General features: G+C 42.9%; 1 protein-coding gene across 2 annotated transcripts in view; it reads left to right on the forward strand.

Moving 5' to 3' along the window:
- Nucleotides 1-422: 422 nt before the first annotated feature.
- dhx15 (DEAH (Asp-Glu-Ala-His) box helicase 15) overlaps nucleotides 423-12,846 on the forward strand; it is a 29,546-nt gene continuing 17,122 nt past the window's right edge. The window contains exons 1-6 of one of the 2 annotated variants that reach the window (XM_042512237.1): nucleotides 423-644; nucleotides 2,403-2,733; nucleotides 4,254-4,447; nucleotides 4,857-5,016; nucleotides 7,068-7,286; nucleotides 11,274-11,441. In XM_042512237.1, the coding sequence (XP_042368171.1) occupies nucleotides 637-644; nucleotides 2,403-2,733; nucleotides 4,254-4,447; nucleotides 4,857-5,016; nucleotides 7,068-7,286; nucleotides 11,274-11,441 (1,080 nt within the window). In that variant the 5' untranslated portion in view covers nucleotides 423-636. Of the gene's footprint in view, nucleotides 645-705; nucleotides 822-2,402; nucleotides 2,734-4,253; nucleotides 4,448-4,856; nucleotides 5,017-7,067; nucleotides 7,287-11,273; nucleotides 11,442-12,846 lie in introns of those variants that run through there. The other variant, XM_042512236.1, reaches the window with a different exon arrangement.

Raw genomic sequence — 12,846 nt, forward strand, 5'->3', positions numbered from 1 at the left:
ATAACTAATTTCTAACAGAATTCACGCCAGTTAGCTCAGGTTTTATTTATTTATTTTTTGCTTGTGTTGCAGTTTGGATTTAGCACATTAGAATTAAGATCACTTAAGTGTCGCCTACTATAAATCAGGTTTGGCTTAATTAATTTCTTCCCTGAAAAGCCTGTCATTCTCTAATTCCTCTACAGTTTCCTCATATGGGTTCTGGAAGAGCCTCAAGGTTTAAGTTTATATTCTGGGTTGACCATTTTGATCATACAATGATCAATGTTTAAGCAGTGATATAACAGCATGACAGCATCTTCAGAGGAAATGCTCGTTGCTTGAGTCAAAACACAGCCTGTGCTGCAGTGATGCTGAAGCTTTGGACTGAAGGGGGCGAGGCAGCAGTAGTAGTAGTGCCTGTGTGTGCGGTGTTTGGCGGGCACATCATCATCCCGACCCGACCGAGAGGCAGCAGACCTCCCGCATCCTCCCCCGCATCCCCAAACCACTGCATTGTATCTGCAGGCACTGCGATAGGCGCTCGCGGACAGCATCATGAGCAGGGCTCAGTGAAACCTGGACTTTTTCGCTGCAACGTGCTCACCGGCTCTCACAGTAAATCTCTGCTTTTGAATCACTTTGTCAAGGATAATAATGATGAGGTAAGAGCTTCCGGTAGCCATTTTGCTGGTGTTTAACGGTTTAGGGGAATTTTTGTGAATGGCATAATAAGCTGCTAAAGCTGCTGCTTGGACGGATACCGGTGGCAGGATGTCCAAGCGGCATCGTTTAGATTTGGGTGATGATTATTCGCCGGGTAAAAAGAGACTATCTGATGGGTATGTAACGTTAGCGTCACATAAAAAAACATGCAGCTAGTGCAGTGTTTGTGAATGCTGCAGGCTGTTTTGTTGTTGCCCTGTTGCTAACTAGCAGTGCTAACGTTAACTCTCCGCAAGTTTAGCTAGCAATTTTGCACTGGTGGGGGGGGATTAAAATGCATAATTGTTCTAAAGATATGATAAACGGCTAGTTGCATAGAGTTGCTGTTGTACAGTAAGGTCGCGTAACGGTTCAGCAGTAGCTAGTGTAACGTTAGCTAACTTAGCAAGCAGCCAGCCTGTTTTTATCTGCACGTGGCTACATGCTAGCTACTGCTACCTTAAGCTTAATCTTTATTGGAAATGACAGACATTTCATAAGACAAAGGCAACAAGTCATGGTATTTTTTTGGTTGTTTTGGCATGTGGCTTTTGTTAAGTAAAGAAGGAAAGCTGCTAGCAGGACCCCCTAGCCAGGCTAATGTTAGCCGCCTAGCGGAAATGAGATGCTCAGGCAGATGTCAGTACCATGTCTAATATTACTGTCCCAAATCGGTGTTAGTTTACGTTTGCTAGAAAAGCAAGCCCATCGTAGGACCGTTAAATGACTGCTGGGAGTCAATATTTGTTTAGATAAGACTTTACAGGCCTGTTGAATTTAGATGACTTAGAAAAACGCCCCTGCTTGTGTGTTGTCAAAGTCACCAAGAGGATGCTCAGGGTCACTACCCTGGATTTGGCATCACTTTGACCTTAGGGGAACTGCAAGCAAAATACTGATTTAGACAGACTAATAAATCAATATTTCATGCACTATGTGAACGATAAGTTATATTAATGTTCAAACACTAGAGCTTAGCATCGTCCCATGTGTACTCTGTAGCCTTCCTATAGTCAAGGACATAAATGCAGAGAGACTCACTTTACACACCTGCCATAGACACATTTAGACAATATTGTTTAGTAATCAGCAGTAAAAGCATTCATTTTTCATGGATCTGCCTTGTTGACATAAAAGGGATCAATTTGTGGCTCTCATGGTAATATCTGCCCCAAGTGACTAGTGAATTTGTGCTGCCGGATGACCTACATCAGAGTTAGTAGCCGTGACTTATCCAAAAATGACTTTTTTGATACTACCAACATGAAATATGTGCATACCTTATCACAGGGTTGCACAAACCATCTCTGTCCAACTAATGTGAGAATATTTATAGTTCACATTCTGAGCTGATGCCATTAGGAGAAAGAACTTGTGATTGTGGATAGTTTGTTTGCTCATGACCTTTTCATGCTGCACTTAATTATGCAGTGCTTTTTGTAACAGTCAATAAGAACGTGCAGTAACCTTTTCATCCAGTTTTTTAAAAATGAAGTTGACAATGACCAGATTTGTGCCCTGTCTGTTCTATTTTGTGCCTGTTGTGTTAAGTTTAATCATTATCATTTGTAGGGCTAAATTTCCCACATATGGTCATTTCAAGCATGTGTAGGAGTGTTTGCATGCATTTTAGAGTTATGTTTATGCGGAAAGTTATTTGGGTAGTTTGTGTGGCAATACTCAGTAAAATCTGAACTCCATGCATGTTTCTCTCCCAGGCGTGACCGCGACAGGGACAGAGAGCGTGATGAACGGTCGAGGGACAGGGACCGTGACCGGGATCGAGACCGTGACAGGGACAGAGAAGTGAAGTCATCCGGGATGCCCAACATCTTAGCTGCAGGTGTTGGAGGCTTCCTGAAGCAAACCCCAATTCAGCAGCAGATCAACCCTTTCACCAACCTGCCCCACACTCCACGTTACCATGAGATCCTGAAGAAACGACTGCAGCTGCCTGTCTGGGAGTACAGAGAGAGCTTCACTGACATCCTGATGCGTAACCAGTCTTTTGTGCTGGTGGGAGAGACAGGCTCTGGAAAAACCACACAGGTAAAAGGCAGAAAGTTTTTGCAGTGCCAGCATGTAAAGATGCACAACAGTTTTCCCTAAAAACAACTTTTGAAACAAATTGACTATAATGTGTCAAACTGAAATCCAGTAATATAATTGATATAATAATAACAACATAAAAACAGGGTGTAATAAACATATGATGTGTTTCTAACAGTTTCTCTGCAGAGCTGATTCACAGCATGTGGTTGTTAAGTTTATTTAAAGTTCTTGCAAGAGCCGGGTTGTCTGTTTTTAAAATGTGAAAGAGAGAAAATTAGAGTAAATCACGGGTTGAGCCTTAGCCTCCTCCTGAGGGGAATATAAACTATCTTCCAAACACTTCTTAAATTAAGTGGTGTAATCTTGTCAGCGCGCTCCGCCTTGATGGTGCTCAAAAACATTTGTATTCCACACATTCATCGGGAATTTCCAAACAGACTTTTAAGGAATGTTTTGTTTTTGGTCACTTCAAGAGCATGCTCACCAAGGTAGGAGGTACATTTAGAGAACCTTAAGGACAGTAATTTGCTGTCACTTGTACTGAAATGGAAATAACCAATAATGCATTTAGGTTGAAAAATGATTGTGTTTTAAAAAAATATTTAAAGGGGCTCATTCTGCTCATTTTCAGGTTCCTACATGTATTTGGGGTTTTTGTTAGAGTATGTTGACATGACTATAATGTACACTTTATTTTGCTCATACTCTCTGTGCTTGATTACTTGCTTTCATACTCTGGGCCTTTCCCAAACCACCCCCTACACCTACACCCTTTCCACTGCCACTTCATTTCTGCGTTCACGTGAAGGGTCGGTCACATAAAGTTTAACATTATGTATGTATGACAGACAGTAACAAAAAGCATAAAACAGAGAATTTTAAGTATTGCAAGTAGGTAAAGCGTCTTTTTCACAGTTGTCAGGCAAAACATGTTTTAATAACACATATTGAATTCACTTTGTCTTAATACAAATGCAGCTTAAATTATTGTTATGCATAAATGAGGCAGCATGCACAAATTCCACCAAACACATTCTGATGGTGAAGGTCAGGCCCTGCAACTCCCAATAACATATTTTAATAGTGTCCGTGAAATGTTTATCTCTTCCAAACCTGTCTTCTGCGTTTCTTCTGATTGGGTGACATTTCAAAGACTGGTAAGACTTGAATCATCTCAAAAGGGCAGCCATCCAAACCTCAAGCTTAATAGAGTGGAAGCAGGACTCTCTTTGTACGGGCCTCTCTTAGCAAGCTGCTCCTGTTTTTAAACTCTAAACAAGAATATAACATCAGTGAAAATGCTGACAGGTATGACTTTGCAGGACAGTAAACTGCAGTTCCAAGTTGGAGCATGTAATGTTTTATTTTTGCAGGATATTTGTTCACCCAATAATTTGGCTCATCCTCCTACATCATCTGCCTTGCATTCATCTCTGTAGTCTCCATTCAAAGAATCCTTTTGATGTCTTTTATGCTCTTCAGCTCAAACACAGTCTGACTTGTCTGCTGTCTTCCAGATCCCTCAGTGGTGTGTGGACATGGTGCGGTCAATGCCGGGACCAAAGAGAGCCGTGGCCTGCACCCAGCCCAGGAGGGTTGCGGCCATGAGCGTCGCCCAGAGGGTTGCTGATGAGATGGATGTCATGCTGGGCCAAGAGGTGGGCTACTCCATCAGATTTGAGGACTGCAGCTCTGCCAAGACAGTACTCAAGTAAGAAAACTAGTTAAAGATCTTCACCTTCGCTCATTTTTAAATTGATTTATTAATTTAAAAGCAGTCAATGACAAACTGGCAGCTGTAAGTAGATAATAGTAGGACCCTATCAGCTGAACAGAGGTTGATCTATACCCATAATTTCTGCACTTCAGTTTACTACACCGCAGAAAATTTAAGTTTTTCCCTTCATAGATGTAGATAAGTTAATTGTCTGATGCTTGACCGGCTGGCATTAAAGAATAAGTTTGAATTTCCTCAAATCTGTCTTGATGGATGCTCTGCCCACAGCATTTTGAAGGGGGAAATTTGTCTGTAGGGGAATGCTGTGCTCGTTACATTAATTTTAAGCAGGGTTTTTATGCAGATAATGCTGATAAAGCCTGCTTCTCTTTTATTCTCCCAGGTACATGACAGATGGAATGTTGCTGCGGGAGGCCATGAATGATCCTCTGCTTGAGCGCTATGGTGTCATCATCTTGGACGAGGCACACGAACGCACGTTAGCCACAGATATCCTCATGGGGGTCCTCAAGGAAGTGGTCCGCCAGAGGGCTGACCTCAAGGTAAAAATAAAACTAGAACTACCGCCTGGCGGTTGTCTGCCTCCACGTTCCAGTTAAGTTGCACTTTACATCCATGTCTTTAAAAATGTGGATGCTTCACACACATCTTCCCCCCGGCAGCACAAAAGATCCATACAGTCATCAGAGTTTCAAGGTGGACACCCCAGATAAGTGTAATCAATTCAGTATCTGACCAAATGTCTCCCCATTGTTCCTTAGAAATGACGTAATGGCCAGAAAAGTAGTGTAAAACATTATGATGTCACAGTGAATTTGACCAATTTATTTTGAATATAAAATGTCATTACTTCATTATTTTGCCACGTTAGACATTTGTGTGAAATTCTGTCAAAATTAGCACTTGAAGTCCTGAGTAATAGCCGAAAACCTTGACCTTTGACTTTCAACCCCCCAAATTCTTATCCGTTCATTCTTGAGTCCAAGTGGACAGTTGCGCCAAATCTGATATTCCCTGAAGGCTTTCTTGAGATATTGCATTCACAAGAATGAGACAGCTGCAGGGTCACAGTGACCTTTGACCACCAAGTTTTGATCAGTTCATCGCTGAGTCCAAATGCAGGTTTGTGCAAAATTTGAAGATATTCCCCTGAGGTGTTTTTGAGATATCTCGTTCACAAGACTGGGACAGACAAGGTCACAGTGACCTTGGTCTTTGACCTGTGACCACCAAGATCTAATCAGTTCATCAATGAGTCCAAGTGGACGTTTGGACATAACTTTCAAAAGTTACCTCAAGGCATTCATGAGATATTGCGTTCAGACAACCCGAAAACATAAAAACTCATAACGCCTCAGGCTATCAACAGCTCATTTTAAAGGTAGCGCAAGCTCCTAAATCTCAATATGACTATTTATCCAGCACCCGCTCACTGTTTATTCTGGAAAATCAAGTCTCAACATTTATTTTGTCTTATCTTCAGGCTTGGAGTTGAAAGTACTCTTGACAGTACTCTGATTTGTTTCCACAAATATGTCCCACTTAATGCCTTCAAAATGCTGTTAAAGCCCTAAATACTACCTCCTGCAGGATAAATTCAGTGACAGCCAGTGTTTACGTCCCTCTTCTGTCACTCTTCCCTTTTGTCACATTTTCTCCTGACAGTGTCCCCATGTCTGACAGCTGTGTATCTGTTGAGGAGAGAGAAACGTTGCTGTTGGGCTCAGAAATGCACATCCATTCTGCACCGCAGCACTAGCAGAGATTGCCCCATTTTAAGCCAATCAACCGGGGGGGTGTAGCAGCAATGTGCCGGTGTGGATGGGAGCGTATAGGCAGGCAGAAGTTTTATAGGCAGACTGTGCCAGACATAATTCTCATAAAGCAGATGGATAATGACTAGTTGTTTGTCAGTGTGGAATCAAAGGTTAGATTGTTGTTCGCGGACTGTTAAATGAGGTCTAGGTTATTGGGAATGATCAACCACCCACACCCCTCTATCTCCTTCATCCCTATCCCCTACCAAATTTGAAAGTTTAATTTGCCTTGATTAAGAGCAATTATGATGTCTCGCAGAGCGTAAAGCGAAATGCCGAGACACTGGCCCCTGAAAATGTTTGAGATTGAAAATGGGAGACGCGTTTCCCATCAGAATCCTAATGCGCTCTATCTAATGACTCTGGAGAGAACATTGTGTACCCAACATCAGGAACAAGGACTGTCATAGCTCTGTGTAGGTCAGTGACTTGGAGTGTAATGCCAAGTTCTACACTATAGACACCATCTTGGGTTCATGCCAGCGCCCTCATCCCAAATTCTGATTCAAAGCATCATCCATCCTGTAAAGCTTTTTGCACTCTTCATCTGTTTTGTATTTGGTTGCACCCTCATCCACTTAGTATGTGTCCTTATCCTCAATTATCACCAAGCCATATAAAATGTTAACTCATTCTACACTTGAGTGCTCGCTCCCGTAATCACCACAGTCATTCACACTCTGCATTCTCTACTTTTATCTTTCCTTTCACCTCTTCTATGAATACATTGTCCCTCACACATTTCTCTCTCTATACCTGTGCCCTTCGCTGTCCAGGTCATCGTCATGAGCGCCACGCTCGATGCTGGCAAGTTCCAGGTGTACTTTGACAACTGCCCACTGCTTACCATCCCCGGACGCACGCACCCTGTGGAGATTTTTTACACACCCGAACCTGAGCGGGACTACTTGGAGGCGGCCATCCGCACTGTGATCCAGATCCACATGTGTGAAGAGGATGAAGGGGACGCTCTGCTCTTCCTCACTGGACAAGAGGTACGATGCCATAGGTTTTAAAATGATATTTTTTGTTGTTGTCGTTCTAACAGAGCTGGGTTTTTGATGAATGTAAACAGGAAATATTTCTGGTTTTGTGTATTTTAAAACCGGAGCATTATCTGAATGGACAGATTCACAAGATAAATGTCGGACTGGAGGTTTTGATCATTTCTATTATCGATTAATCAGCTTTTTATTTTTTTTTCTGTCAATCATGCAGACTTTAAAATTAGGCTCATCACAGTTTTTTTAGAGTCAAAGATGAGATTTTCAAATAGCAATCTCTGTTAGACTTACAGTCCAAAGCACCAATATAGTCAGTCCATCAGACAGCTAATCTAAATATTTAAATAATCATTCCAACGCTCGATACATGTATAATATTTATTTCCCAAAGCTGACCCGAAGGAGCTACTTAATACGCTAGCTGATGCGAAAACGCAAATAGCCCTGTCTAGAGCTATCCAGGTTTTGGTTTTGTCCATTCTCTGCTACTGTAGAAACATGGGGCTGAACATGGTGATCTCCCAGGGTGAGGACCTCTGTAGATATAAACAGCTCAGTCTAATGTTGAAAAATAAATATTACAATTATTGTTTTCAGGTGATTATGCACTAAAGAAAACATACTTTTTGGATAACATTCATTTGCTGCCAGTATATCTCCTGAAATCCTACACACTGGACCTTTAAATAAAAGCCCGGTTAAAAATTTTTGTCTTTTTAAAAAATGTCCAGAGGTTTATAACAAGGTTATACAGCCGTGCAAAGATTTTACCCATCTCTGCAGTTAAGAGTGTGCATCTTAATCTAATTAAATAGATGAGTTACTCACATACACAGTGTCATGAGCACACGCTCGTGAACCCCTCTGCACAGGAGATGATTAATCCACAGTTTGATAGATGTTAATGCACGTGATTGTGCCTGTTTGGGAACCACCAGGATTTGCACAGAGAAGGGGGAGGGAAAAAAAAAAAACGGAAGAGTGACCCAGATTCTGCCCTTCCTACAAATCTCTGAAATTAAGTCATTTATTATTTTTTTTTCTCTCCCTGCAAATGTTGTCCACTGATGTGTAATGGAGGGCAGGGTTCATGCCCAAAATGATGAATTTGGTCACAGCAGGGTGAACACACACACACACACACACACACACACACACACACACACACACACAGAGGGAGAGAGGAAAGCACTGACAAATGCTTCAATGTCCTGATCATTGGACAGGAGAAACCTGTCGGAGCCAACACTGCCTGTGCTCGTATGATTATTCTCTCAGCACTCTGACAAAATGGTGTTGGAGACCATGTGATTACTTGTGGTCTTAAAGGAGAATGTAACTGGTGTGAGTACAGCACAAATTGCTTGGGAGATTCAAATGACATGTCGGACTTATATAATTAAACATTTATGTTTTTGTTACCAACTACTAATTTTTCATCTTTAAAAACAATTTTGTGTCTCTCTGGCTTCCTCAATCTCATCCTGTGATGGGTTGTTTATTAGCAGTGATTATTTGTCACTCAAAATCGGCCTGACTGTGGCAGCACACCTACGTCAGTTTTCATTTGCCAAAGCAGGATCAATATGCGGCTTGTTACGAAGGAGATGAAGTCATTGGAGGGCATGGTGTTTGAAGTTGTCTCCTTCGAGGGCTGGTAATTGATTTTAGATTTAGTGGTATCCCAGCTGCTCGGATGGCTCGAAACACCGAGAGACACTCCTGTGAATGTGTAGAAAAGTCTGGGATATGTGCTGGCAGTGTGTTGAACATTTTTCATGCAGTTAGATGTAATTTGTTGATTTATATCCACCCCCCCTCCTCGCACTGTATCAAGCTAAGGCATTACTGAGAGCACTCCCACGGTGAGTTCATTATCACCCCCTCCTAATTGGGTTAAAGAAGTTAATGTGTGGTAGGTCTGGCAGAGACGGGTGTTCAAAGGGTGCTGCAGCACGCCCCTCGAGCGCTTCTTAACCTCTTCAGTCTCCCAGCAACTTTGATGTAGACTAATGATTGGGAGGCAGATCCATAGCAAAGCCAAAGACTCTTTTTATCTGACTGTTTAATTTATAACAGACGAAAGCAAAATGCACAGGACTCTCTTCCTCTCTCCTCCGCAGTTTTTCTGAGATATTTTCCTTCCACAAACAAATAGTATTGAAGCACCAGCTCCAAACAAGAAAGTCGAAACTTATCACAGCTGTTGAGCAAAGATAAGTCCTAATATTTAAGCTTCCCCCTCAGCAGCTAACATCAAAACACGGGGATTGGCGGGGAGGTTGTTGCTCGTCAAGAGGAGTGCCTAAATGTGTCGGTTATTAGCTTGGCTGTAGATTGTTGCTTCTGGGGTCGCAGGGAGAGCTGGTGGACAGGTTCCCAACACTGGCCAACTGCCCCTATTTGTGTGTAAACACACATACACACACGCACGCACACACTCTGTCTTGATGTCCCTAAGGGACAGACAGCCAGCTTGCTTCCAGCGCTTTGGCAAAGAGGTCCATTTTTTTTCTCCATGGCAGCTGCTGCTTCCAGAGGCTTGATAGGCTATTAATACCCGGGCTAATTTTACCAATCCATTCAGATTTACCGTTTTCCACTTGTCAGCGTGTTGATTAAGAGGCACATGGCCATCAGCGGGGTTTGAGTTAATGCGATGAACAAGGGGACAACAGGGCTAATAACACACTTGCGGTCCAGAAGGAAAAGAGGAAACATCACAGTGGTGCTTTCTCATGTCAAGGCAAGTGTTACCGGCTTCACACAGTGGTACAAATGAAGTCAGCTTTAGTTATGCTTGAACTAATCAAAGCACAGGATGCTTTCAGAAAGTGAAACAAAAATGTCTGAGAAATGTGCTGTCTTGTTAGTCTACTAAATAATAAGTATGCACAAAGAGCTCTGATGTCTGTCTGTAAGCACCAGTAAAATAATTTTGGGAGCCAGAGTTCATGATTGCCTTCTGACTCCTCCTTTTGAAAAGTTGCTGCATTGCTCCCATGGGCCTGCAGGTGGTGCAACAGTACAGGCTGTAATGTGACACATATAGTAACTGCTGCTTCATGAGGATTAAATGATTGTTGTTAGCAAAACAAAGAAAACGGTTCTTAACAGCGGGAGTCGCTTAGAAAATGAAAAGCTGTTATATGTTGTTTTAGGCCATACCTCAAACTACTTAAAAACCTTCAATTAAACATGTGCATACTGGGAGGTAACATAAGACAAGTTTTTCTATGTTAATGAGTCATACGCAGGGGTTGCCTGTGGAATATGTAGGCATATTTAGTACATGCAATAGTGTGCTCCAATAGGTCTTTAGAGAAAGGGCCCCTGTGCTCACTATCATGCTTTCTTATTCCTGGCGCTGCTCAGGTCCTCTGTCTGTCTGCCAGCCCACCGGCTCTAGAACGTTCAGCTTCACTAAACTGATCTGCCATGATTTGCCGCTGGTTATGCATCAGTGCTGCAGTCTCATCTCACATTCCCCTCTACAATACTGCACTGTGGAATAATGAACCCTGTTTGAGTCTGTCTGGCTCTCTGTGTGTGTGTGTGTGTGTGTGTGTGTGTGTGTGTGTGTGTGTGTGTGTGTGTGTGTGTGTGTGTGTGTGACTGTGTGTGTGTGTGTGTGTGTGTGTGTGTGTGTGTGTATGTATGTGTGTGTATGTATGTGTGTCTTCGGAGCGAGCGCGTCCATGTTTTTCCATGATTGCTGCATTTGACAACAGAGCCACAGGGAGCTCGGCAAAGCATACTGCAGTCCAGGTTTAATTTCCTCCGTCAGATGGAGCGATAGTTAGAACAAATGTACTGTAGCAGGGAACCACGGTTTCCCCCGGCCACCTCCCCCTCGCCTTCCCCTATCATCCAGACTCGCTGCCATTGTTCATCCAGGTGTTGTTCAGAACCTGTTTGATTCCGCTGTTTGCATACACAGGTGACGCCTGGATTAATTGACGCACTTCCATCTTTCAGGAAATCGACGAAGCTTGCAAGCGAATCAAGAGGGAGGTCGACGACCTGGGGCCCGAAGTCGGCGATATCAAGATCATCCCGCTGTACTCGACACTGCCTCCACAGCAGCAGCAGAGGATCTTTGAGCCGCCCCCGCCCAATAAACCAAATGGTGCCATCGGAAGGAAGGTATAACTGCCTTGTTGCTGTGAAAACACTCAGAGGGGGAGGCTGAAGTGGGGAGTTTGAGGGAGAGTGAAAGAGAAAATGAGTGGGGCTGATGCAGAAAGGCCAGATGGGGAATAAGGTGGGGAAAGGAAGAGAGCTGGAAGGTAGGGACTGAAACTTTTTTTTTTCCCTTTCTCAGCTTTAGCGCAGAACTGACTCACACAACATATGCTGCTTTTGTCAGCATGCGATTCCCTGCTCTAAATTATAACTGGGGTATTACTCACGCCCTCTGAGCCTGAGGAAAGTACTGCATTCTCAGTCATTTTTATCTTTCCACTACATTTGCACAGGCCCCGCTGCTGCACAGTGAGGAGGCCTCAGACCTCTGCCGTCTGAAGCCATGTGAAAGGTGCACGTTTATGAGCCGATCAAAAACAAGACTTTTCTTGCAGCATGTAGTCGTCATCTTCCTCAATCACTTAATCTCCGAGGAGTGTATGATCCTCTTATTGATACAGACACGAGACAATTCCTCTCTTTTGTGTGACAGTTTCTATTCAGATGGGCTCATCCCCAGAGTAGCAGCACCACCTGCGCTGCCACTCTGTTGGCCAGGGATCTGACAGAATATCAGAATATCATCACTGCCAGTGAATGAGCAAACATTCACCCCCAGCATCTGATAGGGGACGGTGTTGATGAATGACGCATAGCTACAACCCCTCTAATTGAGGCAGATCAGGCTGACATATGAGCAGCGAAAATATTTATGGGCTGTCAAAGTTAAACGCGTTGCGATACTTTAAAAATGCTCCATTCAACCTGGATTTTGGGGCTCAAGTGAGTTATTGAGTTTACGTTTACAGTGCAGCACAAGCTGAGGGTTACACCACAAGGTTTGATTCAAAAAATTGACAGTATAACATTTTTTATAGTTTCATCCCTTCCAGCTTTCTGCTTGACTGATGTGTGTTTGTATATGTTGTGTTTGTGCTGCCCAGGCTTAAGAGGCTCAGCATTCTTAGTAGTTTGATTACCCAGTGTTGTTGGATAAGATCTTTTTTAAAAGTTCAAATATCATTCCCAGTGTTTGCCTCTGCTGTTCAAAGGGATGTTGACATGAAACGGGGTCGTTGTTGCTTTGGGATAGGTTTAAATATTACGCTGCTCTTGCAGTGGTACATGCATGGCCCCGTGAGTTTACTTTAGCCACGTTTCCACCAAAACCTTTTAATATCGTACCTTTAGAACCAAAAGTAACCCCTATAGACATTTATCTACAGTGGGGTTGCAACAGTGTGAGATTTTCACAGTACAGTGGCTGTCTGAGAATATACTGAGATTCCACACATTACATAATTATCATTACTATCATTTGTCAGAATAACCCTTAAATGAATGAGAACACAAGGATTAGTTTTGG

This window comes from Plectropomus leopardus, chromosome 23, assembly GCF_008729295.1.
Source record: "Plectropomus leopardus isolate mb chromosome 23, YSFRI_Pleo_2.0, whole genome shotgun sequence".
Classification (NCBI taxonomy): Eukaryota; Metazoa; Chordata; class Actinopteri; order Perciformes; family Serranidae; genus Plectropomus; species Plectropomus leopardus.